Source organism: Myotis nattereri (genome assembly GCF_964212035.1).
Source record: "Myotis nattereri genome assembly, chromosome: 8".
Taxonomy (NCBI): Eukaryota; Metazoa; Chordata; class Mammalia; order Chiroptera; family Vespertilionidae; genus Myotis; species Myotis nattereri.
In genome coordinates this window covers 72,801,260-72,818,816 of record NC_138083.1, presented here as the reverse complement: position 1 = coordinate 72,818,816, position 17,557 = coordinate 72,801,260, and the positions used below count along the sequence as shown (strand labels likewise).

Genomic DNA, 17,557 nt, shown 5'->3' with positions numbered 1-17,557 from the left:
GCCAGCAAGTGCGAGTTTGTTCCGGAGCAGAGCCATCTCCTTGATAGTCTCTCAACTCCCAGGGCCTGGGCCCACTGCAGATAATTGGGGGAGGGCGGGGCTCCTTTTTTGGCAGCCTGCATTTCATTGGCCAGTGGTGGGGGGAGGGGGAGTAGCATTCACCCCAGGGAATAAAGGAGGTTAAGTAGCCACCATGGCTTTGGAGCTAGAGGTTGCAGCCAGGTTTTTTGTTTGTTTTTTCCAGCGAGGTATTTTTAAATTTGGTGGTGTAGCTAGACCACTGAGTGTAAGGAATAGCAACAGAGAGGATCTTTCAGTGCCCAACTGATAAGCTTTATGACTGGTGGGTGGGTGATAAGAAAGTGGACCTCAAGTTTGGTTGGGATTTGAGCAGGACCTGCCACAACTAGGACACAAACTTTGGTCCACAACCAGAAATCAGGGACAGGAGGCCTTGCAGGCAGAAGATTTTATTAATGAGCAGGAACTTGTGCCTACCTTTTCCAGTTTTCTGGGGGCAGATGTAGGGCAACTAGGTGCTGGTTAAGAACAACTGTGAAGAGCATCCTGAATGGTGGCAACAGGACTCAAAGAGGAAGCCAGAAAATGGGAAGCTGGCCTGACTACTGGGCATGAGGGAAGAGGCTGAACAGGTAGGGAAAGGCCAGATGTGAAGGGCCCTGAAGGATGCTTGAGCATGGAGTCAGGAGACTGCCTCCCTTGCCTGTTTACCCACTGATTGGTTCCCTCCTCCCAGCTATGTTTTTTTGTAACAACTTCCTCCTGTCAGGCCTTTCTGTGATGCTTGAGTCCGGCTGTGGGCAAAGGGAGATTGCGTTTATGTACTGTGCTTCCCATGCCAGACAGCTTGGTGCTTCCTTGGCTACTCTCCCTCTTACCCCCCACATCTGGTCAGCAGGTCCTGTCCGTTCTCCCTGCCAAATCTACCTGAGGTCTCTTACACATTTAAAACATGAAAAAATAAACCACAACTCCCAGCCCTTTCCAGCCACCACCCCCTCCCTCTCCATTTCACAAACAAGCACCTGGAATGAGTCATGGACACAACCCTGTCATTCCCCACCCACTGCAACTAGCTTCTGCTCCGTCTTGCCCCCAATTCCCCTCTCCATCTGACCACATTCACCAATGAATGAGGGACCAAACCAGTAAATGGGCAGTTGACTACTATTTTTTTAAACTGCTCTATTGAAGTATATTTTACATATCATAAATACACCTATTTCAAATGAGTGGTGCAGATATCACTATAAATCAGTTTTTGAATATCCACCCAGTAAGATCCCTCCCCACCCCCACCTCCAACCTTCACTAGTCTACTTTCTCTGTGAATTATCTTTACTGGACATCTCACGTAATGTGAAATTATACAATACGTGACCACCCCCTTTAAAGCACTTCTCTCTGGCTTCCACAACACCACCTGGTTTTGCTCCTACCTCTATCAGGCTGTTGCTTCTCAGTTACTCCTCTTCTCACACGGCCTGGTTTCATTCACACCTGAACGTGAAGGCTCCAGCCTAGACCCCTTTCCTGAGCTCCAGACACATTGCCAACTACATCTTTGTGGGGGTGTCACGGGCTACTCAATCTCAAATCTCTAGAACTGAGCTCAGTACCTACTAGAAGCCGGATGGTGAAACCCATCCACTGTCCTTCAACCGGAACCCAGGGGAGCCATCACCCTTCATTCCTTTCTCACAAGTCCAATAAATTAATGACTCTGAAATCATCTGAGGAAAGAGTTTACTTACATTTGGGTCCTTACAAAATCTCTCCTATAATAGGATGCTCTCTAAACTTGTTGTGAACCAAAAAGCACTTTTTTGGAGAAAACACATTACCCTGAAATGACCTCAGCCAAGCTACTTTTGGATGATTGTAAGTAGTCCCATGACGGAATCAGTAAACAAGGAGGCAAAGAAATTGACTACACACTTAGTAATTATTTCTCACAATCCTAAGTATTACGTGTAAACAAACTTCTCAACGGTCATTTTAAATAGCAATATGGTGATTTTTTTTTAGGTTTGATAATGGTACTATAGTTCTATATATAGTTTTAAAAAAACTCTTAGAAAAAACCACCAATATTTATGGATAACATAGAGTTAAAATTTGTGTCAAAACATTATAGAAGGGGTCTGTGGGTAGTCTGACCAACTGAATACTAATATATAGCTATGGGAGAATGGAAAAAAAAACCTGTTTTGTACAAATGCTATACAAAAAGGTTCAGTTAAAATTCCCAGTGATAGCATCACATAATTCAAAAAGTATTCTCTCTACATCAATGTGGACAAATCTCAAAAACTTTATGCTGGACTTAGACATATGGTGCATATAACTAAGGATTTCATGTATATGAAATTCTAGAATGGGCAAAACTAATCTGTAGTAACAGAAAGTAGATTAGTGATGGCCAAATCGGGGGCAGGGGAATGTTCTACATCTTGATTGGGTGGTATACATTTGCCAAAGCTCACCAAACTTTACACTTAAAATGGATGCATTTTATTATAGGTAAATTATTTCTCAGTAAAGTTGATTTTTCAAAAGTGCTCTCAACTTAGAAGGCAGCAAAGTGATGTGCTTTCAGAAATTAGATGACTCAAAAGTGGCTCTAGTGATTTCTACAAAGAAATGAAAGATTCATATAAAGAGTTTGAACATTATTACTGCAAAAGTAAGAGCAAGAAAGTAATATTCACAAGTTAATATATTGTTTCAAATAATGTGATTTAAGATATGTGTAACTAAAACTTGTATGTGGTCATTTGAATCCTGCATCTCTAAAAATGTTTATATTTTAGTTGCAAAAAAGCCACAGAACACCTGAAGTGACATTTTTGGAAAAAAGAGTGATCACCTTATATTTGGACCTGCCATATATTCAGGCATATACTCTGCCTCTCACTTTTCTCCAACCCCTCAGCCATAAAAGGGCTAGGTCAGGTAAGGTCTGTGTCCCTTCTCAAGGTTCCAGGGGCCTTTATCACAATGAACTGTCCTGGTTGGCATTTCTGTGACCCTACTGGAGTGGAAACTTGGTCTGATCCATCTCTGCTGTGTTACTGCTATAGAGGAGGCACCAGGAGTATTTGTTAGGAGAAAAGCAGAAAAATAGGTCTGCCCTAGCTTGGGCCAGTGGCTAGCAAGGACTCTCCCCTTCTCTTCCTTCAGTGAAGCAATTACATATCCCTGCCACCTCCCTGAAGAAGGTACATCTGGAGCCCAGCTCTCCTGCCTCTCTGGGTCCCAGTATAGAGACCCATCAGCAGAGGCAACGAAGGGTCTTCAGAGAAAGCAGAGTCCCTGGATGTGGCTGGGCCAGGCCTTGTTTTGCCTTGAATGATAGAAAACATGAGGTTCTTAAGGGGCTGAGAGTACATTCCAGGTGAGGAGGAAAGCAGGACATCACTGAAGTGTCAGGTCCAACGACTACATAGGAGGCACAGATAGATATTGGGGCCAGAGGTCAAGGAGCCTAGACCAAAGGTGGGGTGGAGCTCAAGGTGCACTGAGGTAAGTACTGGCTGTACACCAAGGTGCAGGCTGGCTCAAAAACCCTTGAGAAGGGCTGGTTAGACATCTAACAAACTACTGAGTAAAATTTAAAGATTACTTTAAAGAAAAGGGATAAAGTTTGATGTATGGATCAAATTAGACACTGCCAATCTATAAATCAATGGTAGAAGGGGCTCCACTAAGCTATACAGTTATACCTTCTATATTTATTCATGGTTATTACCAGAAACAAATAAACTGGCAGCATTTGCTGTAAATTTGTTGAGAACATTCTCCACTATTTCAAACAAATAAGTGTCCATATGAGAAACTTCTTTTATAGTTTATCCCTAGGAGAATTTTTCTCCCCTAAGTTAATCAGTTATCAGAATAGAAAGAATTTTTGCTTTGGCTACGAGGAAGCTCAGCTACATCTGATTCTCAGTCACAGCAGCTATGTTAACCCATATTAACCATACTATAGTTCTCCTTTTATAACTGCAAATCCCATTTCTGTACTACAATATTTTTGCCCTTTAAGTACCCTAAACTTGTTTTAAAGGGCTGGAAAAGAATATATTTGTGGTGGGCACAGTGATGTGTGCCACCCAGATTCCCCAACAAGGAAGCACTTATTGCCCCAACTGCTGAGAGTGCTGTCAGCTCCCTAAGGTCACCTCAGCAGCAGAGAGCCATTTGGCCAGGGCTCCCTGGGGACTCTCCCTGTGCCTCTTCCTTCCACAGTGTGGTATCAGTACCGCGCGCTAACCAATTGCGCCACCGGAGCTCCTTTCCAGAGTGCTGATCGCAGCCAAGGGCACTCCCTAATAAACATTCTGCACACTAACCTCTGTAGAATCTGCTTCCCAAAGAAACCCAACCTGTGACAGCACTTCACCAAATAACTAAAAATAGAAAACAGCGGGTATGGGTATTATGCAAAGGGGTGAGGATATATAATAGAATGTTCATATCTACATGAGAGGTAACACAGAATTGACTCGAGCCAGGCTGCCTGGGTTTGAATCCCATCTCTGCCACCTCCTAGCTGTGTTTTTGGACATGTCTCTCCATGCGTTGGTTTTTCATCTGGAGGATGGGGATAATGAGAGTACTTACCTCAGTGAGGAGTAAATGAGACAATGTGAGTGCAGCTGTTCTATTAGGCTTACTATATGCTAAGTACTATTCTAAATGTTTAGTAATGGATACCTGGGAGGTCAGGCCCACAACGCCAGAGGGTCATGTGGGCTGAGACACCTCCCCAGACCTCAGGCACAGGTATTTGTGGGGGCCGGGCATATTGAAGCATGAGTGTTGGCAGAAACAGGCCCAAGCAGGACTAGCCTGGGTGATGTCACGGGCATGTGCCTTGAGTGGGTGCTAGGCTGCTCCCTCCCAGCCAGTGCAGCTGCACGCATTGCCAATGACACCCACGTACCCATATACTAGTATATGCTGAGCTGGGGAAAGCCCATTATCAGCCACACCCTTTGTGCGCCCTGATTTTCCTGAAACTCCTTTGGTGGAGGGAGGCACCTGAGGCCTGGGTTGCTGGCTCAGAAGTCCCAGGAGGAAGTGGGGCCCTGTTTCCTGAAGGAGGGCCTGGCAGCTGACTGAAAACATGAGCTTCTGTTGGCAGGCATTTCTGAAGCCCCTGGGGGCCCGGCCCCAGAGACCAAAACACAAGCAAAAGCAAGGAAGCATGAGTAGCATTATGGAAGCTTCAGAAAATAGAAAAGCCGACTTTAAAAGTACATTACAGCCCACAGGCTGCCCAAGTTGGCATAAGAAGCTCAAGGAGAGCTGCAGCACTTAGGAGGGGTCCTCCTAGAAAAATGGACAAAGTCAGATAGGCAGGGAGGGTCCCCATACTGTCTTCCTTACTTCAAATGCTCTCCAAGTGTTCCCCCATACTTAGTAAACTCTAGCCTTCTTTCTATTCCTCAATCCACTAAGCTCTTTCTAACCTCAGGGCCTTTGTACATGCTGTTACCTCTAGAAAGTACTTTCTTACCCCTAAAAATTCACCTGGCCATCTACTCACATCCTTTGGGCCTTTGTTCGGTCCTAGAGGGGTCCTCCTTACCTACTAGATCTGAAGTAGGGCTCTCTAATGTTTATCTCATAGCCCTCTATTCTTTTCCTCTGTAGCTCTCATCCCAATTTACCTTACATAACAAGTGTTTGTCTGTTTAATGCCTATGAATTCCTGGAGGGCTGGTGCTGGATTTCTCTTGTTTTCCCAACTCATGCCACCAACGGCCACATAGGGAAGCTCAGGGGCTGCAGACAGGGGCAGCACCATCTTAAGCCCAAGCTAGTTCAAGCCTCACTTTATGAGCACTTATGTTTCTGAGTTCCATGTGCCCTGGGCCAGCCATACCCAAGGCCTCCCCTCACCTACACCGATTAGCCAGCTAGCCTCCATGCCCACTGACTATTGACCTACTTAAGCCAGTGGCTCTCTTTGAGGCAGCAAATGCATGGAGTCAGACGGACTTGGGTTCAAATCACCTCTTGTTAGTTGTGTGGCCTTGGGGCAAGTTACAGAACTCCGAGTCTGTTTCCTCATCATTAAACTGGGGACAATAATCCCTGATTAGAAGGTAATTATGAGGATCAGGTGAGACACGTGTGCAAGCACTGCTGCACTGGGGTCTGGTATTAGGTCAACTTCAGTTCCCTCCCTCCCTCCCACTTTAAAGGCTTGTCGCTAGGTGGCAGTCCATCTCAGCAGCTTGCCTCCTCCTCAGGTGGCTGAAGCCTCCTAGCACCAGGCACTGGACATCAGGCTGAATACTCAGCTTCCTTAGGGGCTGCATTCGAGGGAATCAAAACACAAATACACACACGTTACTACTACAACAAGACACAGAGGCAGCGCGCCACCATCACCACCCAGCCGGGTGGGCTGCCTGAGCGGTCACTGCTACACACACACACACACATCCCAGAAGACGGGGATCTTTCTCTGGCATCTGCTGCATGCTCTGCTGGGCCTCACCTCTGAAATGTGGTAAATAATTCTGCTCTGGCTCAATATCTGGTTGTCCGGCTCCACTGTGATCTCAGATGTCTTTGGTTTGGGCAGTTCTCTGTGACAGGGGCAGCTAGATTGCTGGGGCGAATCTAGAGAATGGCTTCAGGAAGACAAAGAGTATGAATTATTCAGATACAGGTATATCTCAGAGATATTGCAGGTTCCGGTCCAGACCACCTTAATAAAGCAGGTATCATGATAAAGCGAGTCATAGAGGGTCTTGCCTTCAGTTTGTAAAAAATCACAACACCTGTGAAGCACAATGAAGTCAAGTGCACTAAGATGAGGTCCACCTGTAACACAAAAAGGCCTTGTGGCTGGAGGTGGTGAGAGAGGAAGTGGGAGAGCAAGGGACCGGGACACACAGATCTTGCTGGGCCAGGCAGGGAGTGTGGATTTTAGGAGCAATGACAAGTCACGGAGGGGTTGAGGCTGGAGCTAGTAAATCATTTAATTTCCTTTAGAAGACCAAAGAGGGTCAAGTTTGGGTGAGAAAAGATGGGCCTTGGGCTTGTGGATGGAGTGGAGATATCTGAGAGCAGAATGAACTGCTGTGGGGTTGAGGCAGAGAGGAATCAAGAACACCCCCAAGGGTTTTGGCCTAAGCACCTTAGAGGTTCGGGCCATGTTCTAAGAAAGTGGAGGCTGTAGGAGGCGCAGTTTGAGGAGGGAGCGAGGTGCCTGTTAAGTGGGGACGTGGAGCAGGCAATGGGATGCAGGGGAGACACAGGTGGGGCGCTGCGGGGGCCAGGGTCAGGGCGGGGGCGGGCTGTGAAGCCTCGGGAAAGGTCAGGGCGTCTTGGGAACTGGCTCAGGACCCGGCCCGCAGGAGGCTTCTGAGGTTGGAAGGCAGCGGCCGGACAGAGAGGACAACAAGGGAGTCAGTCCAGGAAAGCCAAGGCGCAGGGGAGCATCTGCAGGAGGGGCGCCTTAAAGGAGGACCTGTACCGTGTGCTACCACGCGGACGCGGAGAGCGCGGGGTGGCGGGCAGCGGCTGATGCCAAGGCCAGCGCCGCAGGCCACCGGGGCCGCGGGTGCCAAGGCCCCGTAGGGGCTGCTCGGCCTGGGATGCTTCTCCCCACGGCCGGACCCTCTCAGGCTGGACCCACGGGCCGTAGGGGCGGGACAAGCGTGGGTCTGCGGCCTGTGGGCCAGCCCTGCGCGGCCAGAAAGGCGGGGCGGGACAGCCCTGCTGTCCATCAGAGCCCGGCGGCCAATCCGCAGGCAGCCCCGCCCCCTCCTCCCGGGAGAGGGGGCGCCGAGGACCCGCAGCCGCCGGGAGAGGCGGCCCGCCTGGCTCACCGCGCCGGGCAGCCCGCCCAGCGACGAGGTTTGACTGGCGGGCGCGGGGGCCGCTCAGCGCCCTCACCTCTCTCTCCGGTGGCTTCGCGGGCGGCGCTCGAGGAGCGGGGGTGAGGACACGGCTGCGGCCGGGCCTGTGCGGGACAGGGACGGGGCGGCTGCGGCCGACTGCCGGGCCGGCGCGCGGCTGCCGCGCGTGACGAGATCGGCCGTGGCCGCGTGAGGCGGCTGCGGGACGGGGACCGTGGGCTGGACTGCGAGCGGCGCGCGCGCCCCGCCACCGCGGCGCCCCTGTCCCCGCCCGGGCCTGTCGGGGGTCGCGGGGCGCAGGCGCGGCGGGCGGCGGGCGGGGGTCCTCCCCACGGGCTCGCGGGCGTCTTTGTTCCCGGCGCGCGGGCCGGGGCGGGTCCTGCAGAGCCGCCCGCCCTCCCCTCAGGCCCCGCCCTGTCTCCGCCCGCAGGAGCCGTCGCCGGGCCCACTCGCCGGCCGCCCCAGCCTCAGCCCCCGCCGCCGCCGCCTCGTCTCGCCGGCCGAGCCCGCACCGTCGCCTCCGCTGCCCCAGCGCCGAAGCCATGGCGGGCGCCGCGTCCCCCTGCGCCAACGGCTGCGGGCCCGGCGCGCCCTCCGACGCCGAGGTGCTGCACCTCTGCCGCAGCCTCGAGGTGGGCACCGTCATGACTTTGTTCTACTCCAAGAAGTCGCAGCGGCCCGAGCGGAAGACCTTCCAGGTCAAGCTGGAGACTCGGCAGATCACGTGGAGCCGCGGCGCCGACAAGATCGAGGGGGCCAGTAAGTGCGCCCCCGCCCGGGCCCTGCCGCCCGCGGGGACCCAGGGGCCCGGGCGCCACTCCGGCAAACTTTCCGGGCCTCCCCACCCCCTCCGGGCCCCGCCCCCGCCTCGGCCCGGGTGGTCACCCCGGTGGGGGCATCCGGGTCCTCGGTCGCCTGGCAGACACCCCTTCCCCCAGCCAGGGGGCGTGTTCTGGCGCTTGGCCCAGAGGCCTCAGAGCCCTGGTGGGCGGGAGGGCGGCGGAGCAGGCATCGGGTCCCCCCCTCCTCGGGGATGCTGGTGGGCTCGGGGGTGCGGGGAGCCGAGGCAGAGCCTCCACCCAGCCCCTGAACCTGGGGCCTGTCGCCTCCCAAAACCCTTTCTCCCCAAAGAGCAGTCGTGGTGATACTCTCGGGCCCCGGGCTGGACTCTTCCTTGCAAAGGAACCTTGGGGTTCTCCAAGGAGAACTTGGGTAGGTGTGAGGGTCAGGCTGTTTTGGAGCAGAACCTAGTCTGCTCATCTCCCTCTTGGTGGTCCCGTTTGGTTGGGCACAGCCTGCGAGAAGGCAGTGGCTGCTTCTTCCTGCGGCTGCTTTTGTTCTGAAGCTGGATAGTGGAGGTCTGTGTGGGTGGTGAAGAGTCCTCAGGCCCCCCTTGGCCCCTGGAAGCGCCTTCTGAAAGCCTGGCTCCAGCATGGCCAGCCTCGGAGTCAGGGACGTTTTGCAAGAATGGGCGGCCAGTTTGGGGGTCTTTGTGTCCTCTCCTGGGGCTGCAGGGAGCCAGGGACAACTCCTCTTGATTTCCTGCCTCTTTGCCCTCCCAGGCCTGTGCAGGGCTGCTTTTGCACTGGTCTCAGTGGGAGGAGGGAGTGGGGAGATTTTGAAAAATCGCAGATCTGTCAGAGCATTATTCCACTTAGTGCATGCCTTTGCTGTGGCCCGATGGGCACCCAGCTCTGTTCTCTGCTCCCCGCCTCCAGGTGTGAGAGATGATGTGTCTGCAGCCCTGTGCTGTGGGTTGCTTCCTGCAAGTTTCCCCCTGCGCGCCCCCCGCCCCCCCCCCCCAGACTAGTGTTAGAGGGAGCCAGGCTCAGAACTAGGTCCACGTGGAGGAGGGTGGTCAGGAAGTGACACCCCAGGGGAAGGTCCTGCAGACCTCCTTGGGCATGGCGTGTATGCTCGGAGAGGGGTGAGGGGATGGGGAGGAAGGAAATCTTGTGGTGAGGCAGCCATCCTCAACTACAAACTCCAGATCTGATACAGCTGCTGAACTTAGAAACGGCAGCCGCCTTCCCACATGCCCCCATGGGTCCTGTCAGCCACTGGGTGAAAATGTTAGTGATTTGAGAGACAGGATTTCAAAGTGGAGAAAGGACCGACATTGCTGAGGGTTGAGGTAGTTCGGGGAGCATCACCTGGGTGTCAGATTCCAGGCACAGCCCCTTCCTTGCTTCTGTGGTGCTCCCTGTGAATTTGTGGCACTGGCTGGAGGTTCCCAGGTAGAGATGTCCTGGGTAACAGGCTGCACTTTAACCATTCATGTGACCAGCAGGCAGTAAAGGCAGCACTAATTGAAGGCTTTGAAGCCCACGGTTTAGTTGTGCCCCCCCCCCTTGTCTTCTCTGAGCCTTAGCTTTCATCATCTTTAAAATGGGAGTAATAATATATCCAGTATATATACTGTATGGTTGCCGTGAAGATTAAATGAGAAAATTTATATGAAACATTTAGCACAGTGTCTGACACATGAACGTTTAATAAATGTGAACTGTTAGTAATAACAATAGATTATGACTGTCCGCCTAGACCAGCCGTGGGCAAACTATGGCCCGCGGGCCGGATCCGGCCCATTTGAAATGAATAAAACTAAAAAAAAAAAAAAGACCGTACCCTTTTATGTAATGATGTTTACTTTGAATTTATATTAGTTCACACAAACACTCCATCCATACTTTTGTTCCAGCCCTCCAGTCCAGTTTAAGAACCCATTGTGGCCCTTGAGTCAAAAAGTTTGCCCACCCCTGGCCTAGAGCCTGACTGAATGTTGTAGAGGTGGAATGTGGCTGTAGGAGAGGGTGAGGGTGCAGGAAGAGCGGAGGATGGGGACCAGACTGAGTTAACATTTCACTTAGATCACTGCCCAACCTCTGGCAGGGTTGGAGTGTCATTCTGTGCACCAAAAGGTGGTGGGTTCAGTTCCTGGTCAGGGCATATACCCAGTCGGGCGCATATGGGAGGCAACAAATTGATGTTTCTCTCTCACACTAATGTTTCTCTCTCCCCTTTTTCTCTCTCTAAACTCAATTTTAAAAAAACAAAACATATCCTCTGGTGAGGATTAAAAAAAGGTTTTTTTTAGGTCACTACCTGGAAAAGGGGAAGAAATGTTTTTCTGTTGTTGTTGTTTTTGGTGTGGTGTGTTTTTTTTGTTTGTTGTTTTTTTTTTGCTCCAACCCACTTAACTCACCCACCCTCCTACCGTGTAGAACAGTGAGTAGAATAAGTATATGGAGATTTGCACATCTGATGCCTGACTTCTTGTTTGTAAGTTGGGTCCTGAGCAGAAGGAAGTGGTGTGTAAAGGCAAGAGCCTAGTCCATGGTGTCTCAGGTCTTTGAGGGATGGAGGGAGGAATGCTGAGAACCTGAGAACCCTAGCCCCTGAGGATGGGTCAGCCAGATCTCATTAAGTAGCTGGGATTTGAGAGGCCTGGAGCAAAGGTAAAAGACAGAGAACGGGCCCTGGCCATTTGATTTTGAATGTGTCTGGGTAAAAAGACTAGTAGACACTTGTGTGGGGTTCAGATCTTGTAAATGGAGCCCCCTACTGAAGCTGGCCCACTTCTGCCCATTCATGGGTGCACCTCATTGATGGGTTCTGATCCCTGCAGCCCCGCTCTGTGGACTCTGGGGAAGGTTGGGCTGCCAGCTGGGTCCCCTGCCACCTGGCCTCTTGCCCGTGCCTCAGGTGTCTGGCCTTTTCCTGCTGGCCTTGCCAAGATACCATGCAGTGCCTGTAGCTGGGCCAGAGAGAGAGAGAGAGAGAGCGCGAGAGAGACATTTGTTACCCTCGGGTGTCCTTGGCCCTAAAGGAACAATGCTGTGGTTCAGGGAAGTGCACAGCACTCACGTAGACCTTCTTCTGGCCTAGCAATGCCCTCTCACTTCACCACTTGTGAAGTAGGGCTGGTTTTTAGGGTGGTAGTTTGGCCCTAAAGAGGGGTGGAGAAGTGCTTTGGTGCCAGTTGTCATGGTGGTATGACAGGAACCAGGGTGATGTTTATACTTTTTTTTTTCCAGTTACTGACATAAGTGAATACAAAGCAGTTACAGACTTCCTGCTGAGTGCTACAGACACTTTTCATCATGTTTTCTTGGCTAATCCTCACAAGGGCCCTAGGGGATAGTTTGGAGTACCATTCCATTTTACAGATAAGGAAATAGAAATGCAGGGAGTGAATTTTGCTGTGGGTGATAGTGCTGGTGTGGGACAGCCTCAGTGTACCCAACTCTCCAGGCAGTGGCTGGCTAGCCAATCCCAAGAGGACTCTAAGCCTTAGGTTTATGCTGCAAATGGGCCTCAGGCCCATGTCATTGTGATCTGTGTTTCTCCTCTAAGGAGAAACCTTTGTGCTCAGACCTTAGGTGACAGACAGCCTCAGCCTCTCTAGGCTCTGGTTGCATACTTTTCTTCTGGTGTCTTCTGGATGAGATGGTTCAATGAAGGGAGGTTATGGGCAAGTGACCCAGGTGGAGGCTCCCTAGAGAGCTCTGCATGCCAGTCAAGCACATCTGTGGGGATTTTGGAGCCCTAGGCTTTTGTCTTTGATTTTTCTGGAGCTGATCTTCTAAATCAGTGGTTCTCAACCTTGGCTGCACATTAGAATCACCTGGGAATCTTTTTAAAATCCTGATTTCTGGGCCTCATCCTCCGGAAAGTCTCTCTCTTTGTTACTAATGTTGTGGCCCCACCCCATAACAAAGAAACAGAATTCCCGGAGGATGAGGCCCAGAAATCAGGACTTTAAAAAGATTCCCAGGTGATTCTAATGTGCAGCCAAGGTTGAGAACAACTGTTCTAGATGCTAGGCCCCCTTGTAGTGAATGGAAACAGATTCTTGCCCTCAAGGAAACTGAAATAGACAATGACAATTCCTAGTGGTATCTTTGATGCCAAGGGGTGGGGGTGGCAGAAGAAAGCAAACAGTCTGGACAAGGCAGTCAGGCTCAGAGAAGAGATGATGTTGGGACAACTGTCTGGAGCTTGACCCCTGTGACTGTCAGACTAGCGAGGAGAGAGACCACGAGGCCTGCACTAAAGGCTAGCTAGGCCCAAGGCGCCTGCTCGGGCCTGGTGTCATCAGGGGTTTTCTTTGTGCTGGCTGCCTGCTCCTAATGGGAGAGGGGCAAGAACACATGTCTGAATCTCCAGAGCTAGCCATCCCTGCCTGTGTTTCCTGTCTGACTGTAGTTTTTCCAGGGGAAGTGAGACCTCTTAGTGTTTCCTCAGCACCCCAGGCTTGCGCTGATGTGTGGGTTTCAGACCAGCCCTGCCAAGCCTCCTGTCCATCTGGGACTCTCTCTTTCCTGTGAACCTAGGAAAGGGGCCTGCTGCACAGCTGGCTGGAAGAGCTGAGCACACACCCAACACCTCCAGCTTCTCGTGTGTGTCATCAGTTAGAGATATTGGCTACTAGCCTTATTTTGGGTAGCCCCTTGGAATGAGGGGCATTTATTTATTCAGTAAGTATTATTTGAACATCTAGTTTTCCACTGAGGGTTCAAAGATGAGTCTGTGTTATTGAGGAAATCCCAGACCCTTGGAGAAGACAGACTTGGGAACATGTAATTATAACCCTGAGTGTTACATACTAAGATAAAGGTCTGTACTGAGAGCTCTGCTTAGCAAGCTGGGGGTTGAGGGGAGAGAGCCAGGAGAGGTGACCTGTGTGCACTGGGCCTTGAGTGATTGGGGAACTTGCCCATGCCCTGGTTGAGGCACAGAGGTCATGTGCCAGGGTTGGGAATGTGTTAGGTGTGGTAGAGATGAGGCCAGGGCTGATGGGAGCAGCTCAGGGAGGACTTCGGTGTGCTGTGCTCATGGGCTGCAGTCTCTCCTGCAGTCTGTTTCTCTGAGCTTGCCTAGGAGAGGTTGAGGAGGGAGACCAGTGAGCTACTGCAGTTCACAGGAGACAGTTGATGAGCAAAGCAAGACCTCCTCGCTGAGGCAGGGGAGAGATGCAGTGGTGGTAGAGGAATGGGGCTGGGCCTGGAGGAATGAGACAGTGAGCATAGCACAGATGACCCTTGAACAACATGGGTTTGAACTGCTCTGGTCCACTTTATACTTGGATCTTTAAAAAATATATGCAATCATTCCTCTGTATCCTAGGTCCTTTGGGTTCAACAAACCACAGATTGAAAATAGTATTTTCAGGGCCAGCTGTATGTATTGTTCTATGCCATTTCATATAAGGGACCTGAGCATCCTTGGATTTGGGCATCTATGGGGGGTGGGGTCCTGGAATGTTCAGGATAGTGAGGGATGGCTGGGAAGTCAAAAGTTATACACGGATTTTCAACAGCATGGGGCGAGGTGGTGCAGGGGCCCTATCGTTCAAGGGTCAACTGCAGTCTGGCATTTGGGCTCCGAACTCAGACAGCCTACGTTAAAAACCATGTCTGCAACTTGATCTGTGACCTTGAGCATATGACTTTGCCTCTCTGAGCTCCTCATCTATAAAAGTGAGATAGTAGCAAACTACATTTATTTCATAAGGGTTTTGTGAGGATTTGATGAGAATATGTGTAAAGTGTTTGCATTGAGTGTGGCCCAACATAAGTGCTTAATGTGTGGGAACTCTTACAAGGAGGAAGATGAGGGAGAAATTCCCCAGGAGGACTTTATAGCAGACGGGAGCAAATCCCACAGCTGTGTAGAGGGGGCTGGTGCCTGGCCACCAAGCTCTTTGATTCGGAGACAAGGAGGCCCACCCATCCATCTTCTCTCTCCAAGCTCTCAGCAGTCCTCTGTTGTCGGGGTTGTTTCCCACTTGCTGACTTTTGTAGGGTGGTTGGGCAGTTGGCTGGAAGCATCTGCTTTGGTATCATCTGAAGGTATCAGATTGGCCTATTTCTAAGTGCCCATCCCAGAGCCCATAGTGTGAGACCCCTGTTTTCCAGGAAGTGCTCCAATGCCACCGCCTCATTGTGGTAGAGCCTGCCTGTGCCATCTACTGTCACTGTCCCTGCCCATCTCCATTAACTCATAGCATCTCTTCCCACTCTGTGCCCTTTCCTCTGGGACATGGCTTCAGGGAGGCCAGAGAGAGATAATGTCGCAAGACCTGTTAGTAAAGGATAAGAGACTTTCCCCCCTCTCCACTCCCTCTCTTAGAACTGGAGAAGTCTGTGGGGACTTTGAGGAGAGTCCTAGGAGAAATGGGTGTGGGATAGGAGGGGAATGTTCTGGTTCCTCTTGAAGAGTGCTTTGTTCAGAGAAGCATGGCACCCGTGCTTCCCTGGGGGATCTTTGAGAGCAGCAAGGTAACAGATGACTAGGATGAGGAGTGGCCTCCAGCAGCAGTTGCTAATTGGGCTACAGTGACCAGAGATTTGTGGCTAGAATCAGTTAGATTTGGGTTTGAGGCTCAGCTCTTCCTATGACCTTGGGCAAGCTACATTAAACTGCTTGAAACGGATCTTCAGCTGTAAAAGTAATTCCTTTCTAACGGAGTGTATTACCCATTGTCGAATGAGATTATATGAGAGTAAGGTTTTATGTGAAAGTGCTCAGCACAGCATTGGCACTTTTGATCACTTAATAAGAGTTTGTTTCCTTTGCTTTCACTTTAGTGACAGCTCCAGTTCCATCACCAAACTTGGCCACCAGTGCTGCTTTGATTTCTGTGTTCCCACTTTGAGTCTGGACACAGATGCCTGGGACATGAGAAAAATCGGGTATTTGAATAGTGCATTAGCGTTCTGGACCATTTTCTCATCTACTGTGTTGTTTGGCTCCATGAATTGAGGGAGGGCAGGAATGATTAGCCCTCTTCTAGATAAGGAAACCAGGGTGCCAAGGTTAAGGTCATACAGCAGGTTCATGTGGTGCTGGGTCCAGAGCCTAGCATTTCTGATTCCAGCTACAATATTCAGTTAATTCTCCCTCTCTGGAGAAAGTGACAATAAGATGGGCTGTTCTATGGGACCAGAGATTTTGTTTTTTTAATATATTTTTTATTGATTTTAGGGATGAAGGGAGAGGGAAAGATTAAAACATCAATGATGAGAGAGAATCATTGATTGGCTGCCTCCTGCACGCCCCCTACTGGGGATTGAGCCCACATCCCAGGCATGTGCCTTGACTGGAAACCAAACAGTGATCTCCTGGCTCTTAGGTTGACGCTCAGCCACTGAGCCACACCGGCTGGGCCAGAGTTTTGTGTGTTTTTTTTGTTTGTTTTTTTATTTGTTTTTTAATGAAGACAGAACTGATATCTATTCTGCCCGCCAGTCAGATGGGTTTGACCAGCTTAGGCTTCTCTGGACAAACTGGACTCCGTGCTTCTGTCTAGATCCTCTGCTGTCCTCATCTCATGACAGCGCCCCCAGAGAGATGCTTTCCCACTCCTGTAGGGGATGAGGGAGCCCCTGATTTGAGGTGGGGGGACAGAAGAGCCTCACTCTGACTTGTTCTTATTGGCTCATGATGACAGCTATACCTTAGCCTCTGCCAGGGAAATGGGAACCTGGATGCTCTGAGGAGGGCCTTGTCAGGACCCCTGGTGACGAGCTCACGTGCATGCCTTCATCCATGTGTTCCTGCATTTGTCTCACATTGTGGCCCTAGCCTCTGGTGTGGACATTATTACTCTGTCTTATGACTTGTTGGTGGCCGTAGATCTCTAGCCTAGCATGCTTTCTGTAAAAAAGAAAGAGAACAACCCAGCTCTCTTGTGCCTCCATGGCACACTGAACAAGCGAGACCCCCTAGCTTTGGACTCTGGCATTTGCTGACATGCCACACAGTAGTGACCATAAAAAGGTTATGGTGGATGCAGCCAGAAAGGACAAACAGCCAGGCGGAAAAAATAATTCCAGGGTGTGGGGAGTGCTCTGAAGGGGGCAAGCCAGAGGCCTTTGTCAGTCAGGAGAGTTGAGGGTGTACTGGGATAAAGCACAGCCTCGAATCTTAGGGTGACAGCAACCAGGGCTCATTTGTCCCTTTTGCTGCTTGTCCATGACAAGCCACACCACTGTCCCTGAGAACGGTCTCAGTAGCTCTGGGTCAGCCCTCTGGTGCAGAGCCTGACCACCCTGCACACCTGGGCAGACTAGGCTGGAGAGGGATGAATTTCTGTGACTGTGCCAGGGTGCTGTGAGGGCAGCGGTGCTGCTGTGGCAGAGGAGACGGCTGCCCGTGTAAGTCAAGAGGCTGCTTTGGCTGGGGTCTTTGAAATAGGTATCCTGTGTTCAGGCTTAGGTATTATAGCTGTGCCCTTGTCTGTCACCTCCCTACATTCAACCCAACACATGTGCCCCTATTGAGCTGCCCCTGAGCCTAGTCAGTTGTGGCCACGTCGCCCTGCTATCACCCCAGAATTACAACCTCTGATCATAGCTCCCAGAGCTCCTTTGCTGGTGTGTTGGGACCTCAGAGGGAACTTCAGTCCCCAGAGGAGAGGGAAAGAGACATGAGAAGGCCTGGTCCCAGAATACTCTGGGGTGAGGCGGGGGCGGGGAGGGCAATAGGGAAGGTGGAGTTAGTTACTTTGGGGGAGGCTTTGATCCCATGAGATGGGGCTCGCAGAATCTCTGCTTGCGTTCCTGGCTCAGCTCTTAATATTCTTCCTCCCTCCTTGTAAGACTCATTCCTTTCGAGGTGGTGCTTGGCCAGCCTTTGAGAGGCTGCAG

General features: G+C 51.0%; 1 protein-coding gene across 2 annotated transcripts in view; it reads left to right on the top strand.

The window, feature by feature from the left end:
* Positions 1-8,446: 8,446 nt before the first annotated feature.
* The window catches only part of PLCG1 (phospholipase C gamma 1), a gene marked incomplete at its 5' end in the record, with an annotated part of 36,300 nt that continues 27,189 nt past the window's right edge, over positions 8,447-17,557 (top strand). For both annotated transcript variants that reach the window (XM_081096955.1, XM_081096954.1), the window contains one exon: positions 8,447-8,663. In XM_081096955.1, the coding sequence (XP_080953081.1) occupies positions 8,447-8,663 (217 nt within the window). The remainder of the gene's footprint in view (positions 8,664-17,557) is intronic.